This window comes from Lepisma saccharinum, chromosome 1 (genome assembly GCF_977018435.1).
Source record: "Lepisma saccharinum chromosome 1, izLepSacc3.1, whole genome shotgun sequence".
Lineage (NCBI taxonomy): Eukaryota > Metazoa > Arthropoda > Insecta > Zygentoma > Lepismatidae > Lepisma > Lepisma saccharinum.
The window spans coordinates 93,912,136-93,929,263 of record NC_139229.1 but is presented as its reverse complement, the minus strand read 5'-3'; the positions used below and the strand labels follow the sequence as shown (position 1 = coordinate 93,929,263).

Genomic DNA, 17,128 nt, shown 5'->3' with positions numbered 1-17,128 from the left:
AGCTAATTAGACCTACCGCTGTCCCCCCCCTTTGGTCAATAAACAGCAATCTTTCAAACACTCCTCCCCCGAAGCAGCCAGCAGGGAAACAGGATTTTCTCAAAATAGCCGTTCTGCGCTTTGATTTGGGTCGTGGAAGAGCCTTGGAATATGTGATTTCCTCTAAAGGTGGGGAACAGAGAAAGTGAAATAAGAAAAGAGAAGATACTTGGGTTGTAAATAAAGAAGTAGCAACACTGTCAGGAAAAGGTAACGACACCGTGCATGTGCTATCAGGCAGTGAGTAATGTCAGTTTGGAGCCACTCTGATGTGTGGAGTGTCAAAAGTGGTCGGTGCAGCGAGTGCTGTGGTGTATGTAGGAGGTTGAAATGAACACCATTTTCTGTACTGCTCTAAAACATGTTTACAAAGGTAGAACAGGGATTGTGGACCAAAATCCAGGTTTGATCATGACAAAAAATGCACAAGAATGTGATCAAAACTTGCATGAAGCCTGAAGCAACAACCTTACCTAATGGTTGCTCAATGGTGACAATATCGGGAACCCAGCATGATGCAATTTTCCTCGTGTTGAGGTTGTTCTCACAGACGCATCGCAACCTCCTAAAGAAATGCACTTACCCATTACGCAACCATCAGATCAGATACGGCTAGGTAATGTTGCTACAGGCTTCATGCAAGTCTTACTGATATTGTCATGCATTTTTCCACAGGCAACCTGGATTATGATCCACAATCAATGTAAACATGTTTTACAGCAGTACAGAAAATGGTGTTCATTTCAACGGCGTACATACACCACAGCACTCGCTGCACCAACAACTTTTGGCACTCCACACATCGACATGGGCCCAAACTGACATTGCTCACTGCCTGATAGCACGTGCACGGTGTTATCACCTTTTCCGGACAGTGTTGCCACTACTTTATTTACAACCCACGTAGATGTAGAAGCGAGACGGACACAGAGAGATGGAGAGAAAGAAAGAAAGAAAGGAGGATAGGGAAGAGGGAAAGAGAAAAAGAGTGAAAAGAACTGAAGAGGTAAAGAAAAAAGAGGAAGAGAAAGGAGAGAAAAGAGGGGAAAATAATGAAAAAGTGTGGAAAGAACTGAAGAAGAAGCAGAGAAAAGAGAAAAGAATAACAATGAAAAAAGGAGTGGAAAGAAAGAATCGAGGAGAGTGAATGAGGAAAAGAGAGAAAGGGAAAGATAAATGGAAGGAAAGTAAAAAAGAAAAAGGAGTGGAGAAACCGAGGAAAGGAGAGTGAAAGAGAAAAGGGGAGGAAAGGAAGAAAGAGAACGATTAAATGAAAAGAGAATATAATAGAAGGAAAGAACTGATAGGAGAGGAAACGATTGAGATAGAAAGAGGTGAAATTATTTTCGTAACCATCTCTGGCTGTTATTCATTTTCAGCTTTGGAGCGACTCCATCAATCCCGAACCAATCAGCAAGTGAGTCGCTTACGTCATTTCAACCCAGCACTCGTCCCCAACACTCTTCCTCAGACTCTACACAGTTCTAGTTTCGCTAGCGACACTGTCTGAATCATTTGGAGATGTTCCGAAAATAAAATCACGCTCTACAATGACTAACATCAAGGGAAGTGGTCCCGAGTATATGGATGAACCCATAAAGCCATTTGCATCAGGCAACTCGCATCACATAACAATTTGTTGCTTTGGATACCATTCGAGGATCTTCGTTGCGGACTGGTTGCACAGCGCGCTACGAGCCGGGTTCGAATCTCGGCTTGGGCATGGATGTTCTTTGTGAGTGTTCCTTAATTTCATCATATCACTATCCTTATCTTCGCGATTAGCCAAAAGTGACAGAAAAGTGGAGTAAAATGAACTAAATCAACCAATCCGAGATACATACATCGACGAAGCACATTTCCGATATCCATTTTCTAGCATTCAGTGCCAATATACCCAATTACGACTACCTTATCTTTTTTTCAACTCCCCATTCCGTTGCAAGTAGTTTTTTAACGCAGTGGCGCATGAAACCCGGCCTAGGAACACAGTGGTTGGGATCGTACTTTAAACTGTACACCCGATTAGCCTATGTGGGCATAAAGTGAACTTAAAACTCATTCCCTTGCAGATATTACCTTCATTCATTCATTGATTGATTAATATAGTTTATTTTACTTCGCTTTTCCGCCACTTTTGACTAATCGCGAAGATGGGGATGAATGGTGAAAAGATAAGATGGGTCACAAACATATATGGACGACGCAACACGAGCCCCAGAGGATTGTGTTGGTTGTGAGTCCAGACGCCAGATCTTTGCTAGTCTGGAAAATGCAGTCCAGCGTGTTGTACTACGTGGAAGGGAGACTGACATTTGGGTGTTCTTGGAAAACGTCACCCTTTACACCCCGATATTACCTTGATTCTACACAAAACACTAAAATGAGACATGGGAATCAAAGCATACCATTCCTACTTCGCAAACAACCCAATATTTCGTAGATTTTGAGTCTTTCCAACCCAAAGTTGACGCCGTAGAGCACATGGAAGTCGTTGACTTCGCTTTGCTAGATGCTGGGGTAAGTCGTAACCTCGCCAACGCAAATGTTGACCTTCTGGCGTGGGCCGTCCGCCCGTGGTTTTGGCAAGCAGCTTCCAAGCTTGACGAATGTCCTCTTCTTGGCCCCACTTCTCCAAACAGGCCACTTGCGAGAGGGAGTTGCGCAAGTGTCCGTCTGCGATTCACAAGTTGCGTTTTTCCCCGGCTTATTTCGAGGGGGAGGCTTCTCGATCTAAAATTATTACGGTCTACACGAAGGAGATGGAAGTGACGGAAAAGCAGAGTTCACGTGGTTCCCTGTTTTCGGATTCGAGTCTGCAAAAGCGAACTCGTTGCTCAACATCCCACTTCTATATTAGTCATGGCGACCCGATGACGTAGTGACGATGTAACATAGTGGGATGAATATATATTACCAGGAAAAATGACCTCTGTTCCACTTTGTTGTACGCAATACAAGGTTCCAGGACTGCAGTTTACACAAACGAGTCTCTAGCGTCTGGACTCGCAGCCAGTTGTGCTGTGTCGTCCACATAGGCCTACTGTATTTGTGAGTGTCCCTCCATCCATTTCATCTTATCACCATTCATCCTCATCTTCGCGATTAGCCAAAATGTGACAGAGAAGTGAAATAAAATAAATAAATCAAATGAGCCATTGAAGCAGTTGACAGTTTTTGCATTAGTACAATTTCATTCCTTAAATACGTGAGGGATATGAGAGACAAACAAATGAAAATAGTGGTGGGTAATTTGCTCGTTGAAACGCGTACATGCCAGCATGTGCAATAACAGGCAAATCAATTACGTACTCACTCCTTGTCCTTTGAAGAGCATCAGCTCACTCCTGTCAATCTTCTACTCTGCGTCTCCATCTTCTTACACCGATCCTCCTAAGGTCCTCCAACTATCTTTTCCTGTTCACCCTTCGCCATTGTCCATCGTCATTTACTGCACCATATATTTTTCGAAGAGCAATTTTCCCCATCTCCGCAAGAATTCTTCGTCTGTCCGAACAAGTCTTCTGCCCCATACGTCACTACTGGCTTCACGAAACACCTTTATTTTGAATCTTCTAGTAAGACTAATGACTTCAACACTCTTAGCATAGGTCTGACGACCCTATCTCGTCATTGTTACGAAACCGAGAAAGAATAACAGGCAAATTGGCCAAGTGCTGCTATTGTCATTCTCTTCTCCAAGAGAGATTACACCGAGGTTGAGAACTAAAATCAACACTAAACGCACGCCATGAAAATAGGCGGCTCGGCAGAATTGCGCTGGTGCCACATGCGGGAAAAGCAAAGCGAGAGGGTCAAAAGTTGGTGGTTCTCGCACACTGTGGCAACGTCAACCGGGCTGCGTTGCCTAGTTCGAGCTTCAGACCGACCTCTCTCCGGGGCACTTTCGAGTCCTATTCGATACAGAGCTGGTGATCGTGTGAATTGAGAGTTCGTTACAAGCCCCAGAAATGGAGTCCCATATCTACACGTCGGACTGCTCTTAAACCTCCGAACAAACAGGATTGTGCTCCGACTTGGCAACAGCGCGAACTACTGCCACCCGCCTAATTTCATGGCCGTGCGTTTAGAACGAGAGCAGACTCTTCGAGACGGAATCTCGTTCCATTCGAGACTTTAGTAAACTACAACGTTAAGACTTTTAATAAAATCTTTTTTAAACAAATATTATTATTTCGAGCCTCGAAGTGGGATCTTGTTTCACGATACTTTGTTAATTGTGAATGAATGATTTATTTTCCTTCGCGTTTCTGCCACTTTTGGCTAATTGTGAAGATAAGGATGAGTGTTGATAACTTGAAGTAGATGAAGGGACAACCACACACACACACACACACATACATATATGGAGATTTATTAATTGCATAACCGAGGTTAATGTGCGTGTATCTTAACTATCCGCCTGACACAGTAATAATCCTCCAAAATATTCAAAACATACCGAATTGCATGTAAACGAGTGTTCTACCTAATGTTGTTATGTTGATGTATTACTAACTAGGCACACCTTTCGGTACATGTGTGCGTGTGTGTTGAGAGAATTAACTCGGGCGAATAAAAAAATCTCTCACAATTTTGACTCAACAGTTCTTCGAGAACAGGAACTTGATAAATCCTCTTCCCCTTTTCTGTTCCAATCTCGCAACCCAGTGCTTCTCAAACTTTTGAAGCTGCCGACCAGCATTTCTTATCTCTGCTTTGCTTTGTTGATCTTGGTCGTTGGAAGCTTCAGGTTTAGAATTCTTTAATTCTTTGTTTACGTCGTTACAAATGGTCCATAGTGCTGCAGTTTTAGTCCGTATTACATAGCATTATTACAGAATCACTTGTCAACTGCATCAATACACCAATAACTACTTAAAAGTAACCGAACAAAATACTGGAACTCTGAGCGATGGATTCTGAAGTCTGAGGAAGATTTCACACCAAAGTGGCACGCGACACGTAAGGCAACGTTTCACACTGTAGCGGCATAGTACGCTGCGCAAGCCTGCATTCAATTGGCACGACACGTGTCGTATGTCGCTTCGTTGTGAAAAGCAAGCAACAATCTGTTACCAGTTTTATTTAGAATTACGTTTTGAATACATAATTTATGTAGAACTGACATTCATTTCCTAGGGACGCATCCCCTCCGCTCTTGCTCCCGCTCTGGACGCCCATGCTTCCTACGTTATTCAGAAATTTAGAATATAATAAGTCAACTCAACAAAGATTTATTGGACTTACAGCTTTACAGATGGCTGTTTATGCCCAGCATACAAAGAATATAATAAGTAAATAAGTCATAAAACCAAGGTGGGTACGTAAAAGTTAGCCATTTAAGAATATTGCACGGTCATTGGTGAAGTCACCTCTTGTAAGAATTATATAAGCTCAACCCACGGACCCCGCTCAATCACATATAGAGTATTGTGAAGTGCTACAGTAACGTTTTAAATGAGTCTGCCTCTCCATTTTAGCAGTGTGAGAAAAATCTAGATTTCTAAATATATCAGATAATTTATTGTCTGTGACTGTCGCACTGATTCTTAGAACAAGCTGCAGTATTCCACTCGCCACGAAAAAGGGCTCCAAGCATAAAATATATCCATCAGGAATAAGGAACGCAGCGACAGAGGAATGGAAAAGAAACAACGCTTCTCCGAAACCATCGGATAATTGGACATCTCGTGTGGTTCCTTGCCAATTACCAGATGGAAAGACCCAGCCTGCTTGAATAGTCGTTAGGTGGAGCCATCTACGTGTCACACATGCGAACTAAACTCTTTCAGCTGCAGCGTCGGATCGTTTTCACGGCGGATGAAGTGATTGATGGTCTGGGTGTGCGTCTTGCTCGCTTGTTATTGCTGTTATTTTGGATCATTCAAGTGGAGAATGTTTTGGCGACAACAATTCGATGGCGTTTTTCTTCTTCTTCTAATGGTTTATTGTTTCTGTTTCGATCTTGTCTGGCTGATAATAGAACCCGAACATGTTAGTAATACACCGTCTAAAAATATCTATATTAGCTATTTTCCATGAGCACAGTATAAATAGCGAGATTGTGCACAATGGGAACGGTTTGGTTATGATGCACCATTTGTGATTACTTTTTTAAAAATATATTGGTTAACAATGCACTCAAGTTTGAAAAAAGTTTCCGTTGAAATCAGTGGCGCATTATCGACCCTTTCTTGGGGCCGATGATTTTTTTTTACATGTATTAATTAATTGTAAATATCTCGGGGCGGGTTGTCATTGTTTCATTATTTTGTTCTGATAATTTGTAAACGAATGAATGCTACTTTTTGTGTGTGTGCGTTGAGGGTTTGTTTTTCAGAAAAGTTGAGCTCCATTTTACTGTGCTTTTGTGATTCTACGTAGCTTCTCTTACCTATTTCGGTTCATCGCGACGATTTGCATAAATGGTGATTGATTGATTTGGTTTATTTTACTTCGCTTTTCTGCCACTTTTGGCTAATCACGAAGATGAGGATGAGTGATGATATGATGAAATTATGATGGGAAACTTACAAAAAACACCCATGCCCAGGCCGGGATTCGAACCCGAACCCTGGTGTCGTATCGCACTGTGATAAAACCACCCCGCCACGGAGGACGTCAGGATAAATGGTGAATGAAAAGCTAAAACTCAAGACACGAACGCAGAGCGCTCAAAACACACGGCCACCGAGGAAATGAAAACTTTCATCCTTAGAGAGCTTCCAGACCGAAGCGACACGCAACATGTCGCTTGGGAACGAGCCAATCAACAGCAACGTTTGGTACCTTACGGCATGACAGGCAGCATCGTTAACATGAGTAATGCTATTTGCTATGTATTTTGCGAGGAATGTGCGCTTCCTACGTGCCGAAGAGGTAAATGCAGAGCCAGTGTGGACTGTGGAGTCCATAAAATGTTGGGAGCCGATTCTTTCAGACTCTTGTGTGTTTTCTACGTGAGGCGAATGCTAAGCAAGTATTTTCTGGCGATTGATGTTTGACATTCAAAACAAGTAGCTATAGCTATGTCTCCTTGTTGTTCGTGAGGAAATTGTAAAGCATTGTCAAGCGTCAAGGAGGTAACTGGTTGGATAACTTAATTTCCAATTGTTGGTCTTTTGTGTCATGGTTCTTTGTAACAATGATTCTTTTAGTAGTCCTACTTTGACGGTGCCAATGTAGTAGCCTACCTCTTCAGCAAACAAGAAAAACAATTATCACAAATAGGTATACATTTTTGTATGGGGCCTCCCCGATGGCGCAGTGGTAGCTTCGTCGACTTGTAATCAAGGGGTCCCGGGTTCGATATCCGGTGGAGGCACAAGTGGTTCGGATCCCACTTTAAACTGTAGGTCCAGTCCCGATTAGCCTTACTGTGCATAAATCACTGTGCATAAATCAATCAATCCATTGTTGTATGGTATTTAATGGTCAAGGACGTATTTAAGGGGGGCCCGAACCCCCGCGAAAGACTTACCAAGCAGTAAGATTAAATAATCAAAATAATGTAAGGCAAGGATTAAGTTAGGATCATACGGCTTTGAATGAGAGTACGAAAGAACCCCCCCCCCAATAAGTACGTCCTTGTATACGTGCGACAGCGATGACAAATTGTGTTTTTCACCATGGCGCTACAAATGCTGGCACTATCAACTTAAAAATCTTGCTTAGGCGTAAATAAGCGACACAACTCATTGCGTACCCGATCGGATGTTTTGAATCGCAGGGGAGACGTTTCAATGGCTATCTTGAGACTGAGACATGGAGTTCCAGAAATACTCCCTGCGTCAATGGAAAGATAGAGAAGTCCTTGAAGGTCGCGGACCCTGTCTGCTTCATTGGATTTTCCCCTTCGTTGCAGTGGACATGGTCGAAGGATTGCGGATTTCTTAGACTTTCTATGGTCTTCAGGACACATCTCGTGCGTGAATAATCCCTGTAAACTGATCGTAGACTCGATGGGCTATGTTCACCCCGCTTGAACCGCTAATCCCAAGACAGCTGATTAAAATCCTATGCGACTCCCCATGTGTGACAATTCTCCGGAATGGATTAACCCGCTGTTAGCTACTCAACCCCTTCCCCAACCCTCCGAATTTGAACATGATAAAGATCAAGAGACAATGGAAAGATTGCTTTTTTTTTTTTTTTTTTCGGAATAGGGTGCAAAACTGTGCTCGAAGTGAAAATTCCTATCTGGGACTGGATGGTTTTCCCGATGAAGTAGAGGTTTACGTCGTTGCCTTGCAATCAAGGGGTCCCGGGTTCGATACCCGGTGAAGGTACATAATGGTTCGGATCCCACTTTAAACTGTAGCTCCAGTCCCAATTACACTTTCTGTGCATAGTTGAAGGGTGCTTGGTCGAAATTGGTTATAGCAGAGGGAATGCTTGTGTTGATCAACGTGGAGACAATAGCCCCGTCTAGTTGGCTGCACTTTTGACAATCTGTGCAGTGCAGGTGTATCCAGTGTCAGAGTGGTGCAAGAAAATTACGTTCAACCAACTAGCCTGAAAGCGGTGTTGAAGTTCAGAATATTCAACAAATGCCTGTCTGCTGCTATAAACGGTCATTTGATTAGTTAGCACGCACCACGTGACCATACACCGGTCCGGAAGGTAGTGCAGACGGTTCAGACACCAAATACACTACTTGACTCGAAATCAACGAACCAGACGACTCGGTGTTGCACCGTGCAACCAACTAGACGCTTCGGTGCAAAGAGTGTCAAAGCGAGTCAAAAAGTACAGCCAACTAGACGGGGCTAATGCAGTAGGTGGGAGGAGGCTTGTGGAAATTATCCTAGCTAGGGGCGTGCTTTATAAAAATTAACGGAACTGGGGAGATAGCAAATCCCCGCCACTTCCCTCCCACTTCCAGCACGGGTGTAAGTTGTAGAAGTTTCAGCTCGTTTTTCGAGTCCCCAAGAACGGCAGTTTACTTCTTACTCTACAGTGGGATGCAAAAGTATTACACAGAAAATTGTCCATTACCTTGTTTATTCTCTTTGTTTAACGCAGTGAAAGCTTCAAGTATTTGCAACAAAACGCCAAAGAAGCTTCCGTACCAGAATATGTAAAACTATTAATTAAAAACACGTAGGATGCAATAGAAATATTGGAGAAAATAGTCACCGACAATTTGCCGAGCAATACTTGCGCATCGCACTGTACAATATTGTCATAAGTAGCTGGTATGTTAGCAGTATAAAGTTATCTTTATTACGATTTTCTCTATAGCAAGTTACAGCCTACGACAGTGGCGGTGATTAGGGGCAGTTGCCTCCCCTACCCCCACTTGTTGCCCCGCACTATGGCCTCTAAATGCTAAGCCTTGTCTACCAAGAGAAAGTAAACCTTCCTTGTCCCCCTCCCCAACTTTTGATATCCTGTCGCCGCCATTGGTCCACGACGATATGCAACTTCCTTTATTTTGAGTGTAATTAGGGTTTTTGTGTATCATGATGCAGGTTGTCCTTTTTCTCTAAACTGCACCTACTACTGCTTCCCTTGTATGTCACTTTTTGTATGATCATCATTCATCCTCGACATCGCAATTCAGCTAAAGAGGCAGAAAGGCGGCGTAAAATACGAAATATTCAAAATAAGAATACTTACCATGTTCTATTTGCGTTCAACGAGAGTCCTTATCTTGCTCCCGCGGAAGGCAAGCCTCCGTGGGCGGCGGGTGGAGGCGCCCGTTGAACGATGTTGATTGTTGAATGGGTCTCGGGCGTGCGGTGATTGTTTGCGTGGTTGTTATTGCAGGGCTGCAGGCGGAGCTGAATGCAGCATACAAGGAGATAGACTCCGCCAGACACACGCTGAGAAAGCTGCAGGACGAGCTACAGGTGGCCAAGCAACAGGGGATGGAAGTGACGGAGGAGCTCACGCAGAAGACAGGTAGGCGGAGCCTCGTCTTAAAGCTAGAATAGATTGTTCTTAATGGTCCATATTAGTGTGACGTCACTCTGAATGAGTCCAAACAAAGTAGTCACGTGGTTTTAGCCTATTCAAAAGCATTGAATTTTTCTTAAGAATTGTGACAGCAGTTATGAAACAAAATTGTGAATGGAAAGATGAGATTTCGAAGAATACGTCGATATATTACACATACCTTACAGAGGAGAATGAAAAGAATAAATGAATTAGGAAATCGAGTAAAGCGAATGCCCCTACGGGCTTCCGATCCGAAACCGCAGCCAATAGGCGGCGGCGCTGAACTCACGTGAGCGTGCTGAACTGCCAGAATTCATATCGGCAGAATCACTGAAGGTGGGCTCAATCTGACTCGGTTGAGCTTAGGCTCTGTTCGGAAACGGAATAGCTCGATTTTCTTTTAAACTGCACGATTTCCTTAACTTATTTCCTTATTATTTACCTTATGCTTTGTAATATATCAACGTATTCTCCGAAATCTCATCTTTACGTGGATGTACGATACATGTCACAATTTTGTTTCATAACTGCTGTCCAGTGATGTGCGTCTACGCGTAAACAACCATAGTCTACATTCTACACGTAGACTATTTTATACACGTAGATTACGTAATCTATGTAAACAACATGACCAAAGGTGATAACTTAGCAATGGGCGCCGTGGAATTAAAAGAAAATTATACTGCGTATCAGTTGCTGATGTGTGAGGAGAACTTTTCATACTCTTTCTTCCAAATTCGAACAATTTCCCACCTAGGAAGATACCTAATATAGGAAATATTCTAGTGTTTTATGGGAAAAAGACCACTCTTGCCTCACGACTGCCAGCTATTGTTGTTTCTTGCATACTATTTATCTTCTTCCATAGTTGATAATAGAAGAGAAGATAAATTTTGTTGTAAATAGGATTCTTTTCATGTCGTTAGGAACCAATATAGTTGAAAATGTCACTTTCCTTTCATGAAACCCTTGAAAATGCACTTTAGATTGTCTACGTAGTTTATGTAAACTACAACCCAATGTAATCTTCGCGTAGATTACGTGTAGACAACGCATGCAGACGTAAACATATAGTCTACGGCACATCACTGCTGCTGTCACAATATTTAAAGCTACCCTTTCCGATGGAAAATACAATTCGTTTGAATAGGCTACAACCTCGTGACAACTATTTGTTTGGACTAAAATCGTGCTCAGTTGTCCATGGGTCATATTAGTGATGACGTCACGAGCAGACAACTGCTGGGTTTGTTTGGACTCAATCTGACGTCACACTAATATTGTCCATTAAAATCCGATCAACCAAAGAACCAACTTCAAATTCGATTTCCGTCGAAATCCAGGGTCACATGGACTTTTGAACCAATGGGCTTGGCCCAGTTGCCGTGGTGAGGAGAAATTATTGTAGTATTCTGATTTGCCCAACTTGTGCCTGACAGCAAAAGGTGGCAAAGGCAAGGTGCGGCTAAGCCTAACGATCGCCGCAGAGTAGCAAGCCTCTTCCTGAACTTCGACCGAAGTTCTGTTGACAGCAGAAGGTGTTGTGTACGACTGGACAAAAATCAGGCGTGGGGCAACACGGCCTCCACCCATAGGCGTGCGCACGGGGGGGGGCAAGGGGGGCAATTGCCCCCCTAATCCCGGACGTTCCAGATTTTCTCACGAAGGGACAAGCAAGGTATTTTTCCATGGGACATATTACCCCTATAAATAATGTTGCCCCCTCAAAAAGCACCACTTGAATTTGAAATTATCTCATTCCTGCATCCCCATTACATAATAATTAATGTAAATTCCTATGACTGAAATCAAATTATACGTGTGAAATATGTACTTTTAGGTTGACATGAGTTTTCGAAGGGGGAGGTGTGGCCATCTTTGCCCCCCTTTCCTTCCAGACGTTCCATGCTCCTGTATTATTATACTTTCACCTAGAATTTTAGTGTAGAGGAATCTTATCGCTGTTATTAAACTATATTAGCTATACTCTTAAAGAAAATGAAGTATTTTCAATCCGATGAAAGTTCAACGCAACAACGCGGAAAGGAGGTGTAGAGACGCAACCACAGGGGAGTATTGCTCCCCCCCCCCTCCGTAACCTTTGACGGAAATCTATTCTAGGGGGCAAACATTGAAGTAAAAGAAAGCAAGACTAGCAGAATCTATGAGTAGCAGGACAAAAGGTACTCAAGATGGAATTAGTTTTTACGTCTTTCTTGCATTATTTTTTCCATACGGCCAGAAGTACCTGCAGAAGGGAAATCGTGCCCTCTACTTCAAATATTATACAAATAAAAGTACATTTCGTAATTTTTTTTTGCTCGCTTCGCCCGCAATATTTCCTTTTCTTACAGACTTGCAAAGTTCAGAGCCGTAGGTAGCTAGGGGGCGCCGGGAGTTGTCCCTGGGCGCTATACAATCTGAATGAGAAAAATTCTAAAGGAGAATGCCATGCGTCCCGTAAAATTTTTGTGCTCTATTAAATCAATACTGTTTTCAATTTGCAAAAATTTGGATCGAAAAATTTTCTTGCTCGCTTCGTTCGCAATTTGTTTTCTGTAATGCATTGTAAATTACCAGAGAGAGAAGTAAGAACAAAGTACTTCACGCAGTTGCTCCTATAACACTTTGGTTAGGAGGAAAAGGAGGGCGCACATTTCAGAAACAATTTATATCATTTTTGCTGTTGGTTTGTTATGGGGAGGATGAATTAATTATGTAATGTATTTAAATAATATATATATATATAATATACACACATATACCCATCAATGCAATAAAACTAAAACAGTGAGATAAAATGGAGTTTTTCTTTCCGGACTGAACTTCAAGGCTTCTGCCCCCCCCCCCTAATCAGAGGGTCTACGCACACCTATGCCTCCACCCCCCCCTTCTCGAAATACTCACATCTAGAGGCGAAAAGTCTGTGTTTCTTGAAGTTTGTTCTTTAGTCGATCGGGCTTTAGGTGAGGTGGTAAAGGTTGCCGGAGCGTGGTGCTCTACGCAAATGGCCGAGAATGTCAACGTGCGACTCCTATCTCCACATACCCTCATATGCTTTTACGGCGTGTTACAATGTGCAGGGCTAGCGTTGCCCTTCAGGCGCTGGCTTCATTTTAATGGTAAAATACACAGCACCAAACGCACGGCCATGAAATTAGGAGTGGCAGAAGCATGCAGAAATTCGCGCTGTTGCCACGACGGAGCACAACCCCGTGTTTTCGGAGGTTTAAGAGAATGAAAGATATCGTTGTAGAGTTGGTATTTGTAATCCGTGTGTTACAAACTGACATTATTTGCTCGAAAGGCCAGGGATGACACAAAAGTGTCCCAGAGAGAGGTCGGTCTGACGCTCGAACTAGGCAACGCAGCCCGGTTGACGTTGCCACACAGTGCGCAGAACCAGCTCTCGCTTCGCTTTTCCCACGTGGCACCAGCGCAATTCTGCCCAGCCGCCTATTTTCATGGCCGTGCGTTTAGTCTCGTCGTTTGAGAACCAGAGGAACGTAACTCCAAAAACGCGGTTTTCAGTTTTTGTCTAAATAAACTCCTCTGAAGAATTCTATTTGGAGTCAGGTCGGCATATCGCCACTTCTAATTTTTAGCAGTAAGGTGGAGTCACGTATCTCCAATTAACTGACTTTTTTTAAGAGTCAGATCTATGTCTAAGAATACATTATTTCGTCTCTCCTGTACATTTCATGAATTGGAGTTAACGTCCATCTGGTTCTCGCACGACGTAGTATCCACCGTTGTTTAAAGATAGGTATTGGTACTGAAGTCTCGCTGTAGCATTTCATATTTGAAGTGGCCAAGGTGAGGAACCGATTGGAAGGTAATGTATACATTGAAGGGAGAAAAATGGGAAATTTTCTGCCGGATGTCTGGTTTTTACCCAGTTCCTGCGGTGTTTGTTTTCAGAGGAGATGAAGTCCCTGGAGAGCTCGACCGCCGAGAAGCTCCAGGAGCTGGAGCAGTCGTTGAAGGACCGGGGGGAGAAGCTGAAGGAGCTGGAGACGCGGATGAAAACGCTGGAGGAAGAGAGAGACCAGCTGCTCAAGGAAAGGGCGGACATGGAAGCCGAGCGGGAGGAGGAAATAAAGATTGTCCACGAGGTAAGCTTAGATATATCACCTCTACTCGGTATAGCCATTACTCCCGAGTAGATTCCTAATAGGTGCAAGGGGAGTCCAAACAGTTAAGTTAAAGGTTATGAACTGTCTATGATTGGTGCCATAATCTCTCTTCGGAGATACTTGCTACAAATACAAGCGTAACTCTTCACTGAACTGAGTGCTCGTACGATAGTATAATACAAGCTAAATAAGTGGGAGTATAACGAGACGAGAATAAAATATACCTTTGGCGATGGTTAGTGATGTGAAGTAAGAAAGAGTGCATCCTTTTTATAAAAAATCGAAAACAACCGTACTTGTTTTTTTGCTTCCTAATGTGGTTTTAAAAACACAACAAAGCACGCTAAATCAACTTGACAATAGAATACACGATTTCACGTTCACATGAAGGTAGATACAAGTCCGAGTCCTGAAGGAGCAGCGGACTAAGTGACCCCCACCCTCCAGCATGTGCCTAACTAGGGGCCTAACGGGGGACAGGCAGAATCGAACTTGGGGCCTACCTTTTGAAGGGGCAGAATCGAAAAGTTTTCCCTCCCGTAAAAATAGCACAGAGGACTATTTTGCTAAGTAACTTACATTTGTGATCAGTGGCGACGATTGGGTTCCAATTACATGCCCCTTCGCACCCCCTAATCGCAGCCACTGTTTGTGATATAGAAATTACTCGACTTCGTTGCTTCTCAGGTCCCGGGAAGTTAACAAAAGTACCATTAACTTGTACATTTTCATAAAAAATCGGAAAATTTGGGGGACAAATGCCCCTCATTGCTCCACTAAGTTACGCTTATGCACCCATGGATGAATACGAGTATATTGGGAAATATCACAAAAATGCCATGTGTTGCGGCCTTCATGACGATACACTGGCACGTTCCTGATATCGGCCCTTCCGCAGGCGCCGTGCACGTATGCAAGGGCATGGGCGAAACTTGATACGGAAGAAGCCGACTCCAGATCGTTTCTCGCAGGATTTGCGTCAGCCACGCGGACGCTCCTCTGCCAAGTAAATATAGCCAAACCAATTGGACGCCGCAGATGAACTGCTTCGAACGCAGCCACTGCTTTTGGCAGGACCCCAGATCGAGGTGCCAAAACTAACCGACGCACGTGCAGAGCTTACTTTCTGGCTGCCTGCAACCTTCTGCTCGGGATTGACGAGGCTTTATCAAAGACGATTTTTTATACCCTTCAGAGTTAAATGGATAATTATTTTCAGCTTGTTTATGAAAGAATTTTAGAGCAAGGCTACCAGCTGCACTATTTTCATCATACCGTGATACCATTATTTTCTGGGAATAGAACAGATCAATCGGTACCCGGCCTGCATCAGATATTCATGTAAATAGGCTCTAACTTAGTGCAAAATAATCCTGCTATTAATATAAATGGTTACCTGGGGATAACTCTGGGGCTAAAAGTAACCAGAGCATGGTGCTGATCACATGACCTATATGCAAAGACTAAGTACATAAATTAAATAATGAAAATAATAAAATAACTAAAACTACATGTTAATGAAAATGTACTTGTTGTGTAATCGAGGGTTATTTATTTCCACCAGACTTATTGGAAGGCAAGGATTGGGATTAAATTCTTTATCTATTTGACATTACATTAATTTCCTTGCCAGAGCAGGTTTTTTTTTACAAATTCTGCCGACCTTAACTACACATAAGCTATAATAAATACATGCTGTTATATCACTATCCTTATACTGTCCTTTTACCTATTCATGAAATATATATTAATCAATTAAAAAATTTAATTTAATGTAATTATAATTATTTTAATTAAAATTTTATTATTTTGGGATACTTGGTTCCCCCCCCCGAAATATATTTCTTGACACGTGCCTGCCTATATGATGGTCGAAATTGTGAATGTATATGTGGGGGAGGAGCTATCCCCACATTCCCTTTCACATCATGTTTCAATGTGCGAGGGGTAACTTTTTCTGTAATTGCATTAATATTATATTACCAAGATTATGTTAATAATTGTAAATGCATTACTTTTAAAAAGGTAACCATGATTATTTTACATTACTTATGTTACTTTCATAAATACAGAACTGCCAGCCACTGTGGCGGCAGGCGCGGATCCACGGGGAAGGCAATAGGAGCGATCGATCGCCCCTCCCAACTGTAACGCTTTGGATATATTATTATGCATAGTACTTTTGAAGACTGATATTCTGGCTTTGAACAGCAAGTGTAACAGGCTCGAGAACATATTTTTGGAAAGTTTCATTAAAGTCCACTTTATGCTCATGATAGGCTGGTCGGAATTGGACCTACATAGGCTGGACGGAATTGGACCTACAGTTTAAATTTGGAACCGAACCACTGTGCAATGTGCCTGAAAAGTGGATTGAACGCGAGACTCATTGAGAGAATAGCAGTGACGTGCGGTGACGTCGACACTTGGGGTAGCAATCAGTGACGTACTCAAGGGGTGGTTGGTGTGGCTCATACCCCTCCCCCCTTTAGGCCCAGTATTCCTAAAAATAGAACGTCAATAACAGGAAAACATTGCAAAATGATGAATAAGTATTAAAAAAAGTACACGTAACCCCCACCCCCATTTGAAAATAAAAAAGATTTGATTTGACTACTAAGCGACAGATCCTGGGTTCGAATCTCGGCGTGGCCATGCGTATTCTTTGAGTGTGTCCCTTCATCAATTATATTGTATTATCTTCGCGATTAGCCAAAAGTGGCGGAAAAGCGAAGTAAAATAAACCAAATCAAGCAATCAATCAATGATTTGACTTGCTTTTTGTTACTTAGCGTCGCTTTTTTTCTCACATTTGGTTAATTGCGAAGATGATACGATAAATTAATGAAGGGACAAACACAAAGAACACCCATGCCCAGGTCGGAGTTCGAACCCGGAACTCCTGGTGTCCTAGCGTGCTGTGATAACCACTCCCCCCCACGGTTGGTTGATTTGGTGTTTTAAGTCCACTTGATGCACAGAAACAAAACAGGTAACAAAACACACTT

General features: G+C 42.8%; 1 protein-coding gene across 2 annotated transcripts in view; it reads left to right on the top strand.

The window, feature by feature from the left end:
* The window catches only part of LOC145998216 (uncharacterized), a 278,380-nt gene that overhangs the window by 230,725 nt on the left and 30,527 nt on the right, over positions 1-17,128 (top strand). For both annotated transcript variants that reach the window (XM_083134679.1, XM_083134680.1), the window contains exons 7-8: positions 9,814-9,948; positions 13,906-14,099. In XM_083134679.1, the coding sequence (XP_082990805.1) occupies positions 9,814-9,948; positions 13,906-14,099 (329 nt within the window). The remainder of the gene's footprint in view (positions 1-9,813; positions 9,949-13,905; positions 14,100-17,128) is intronic.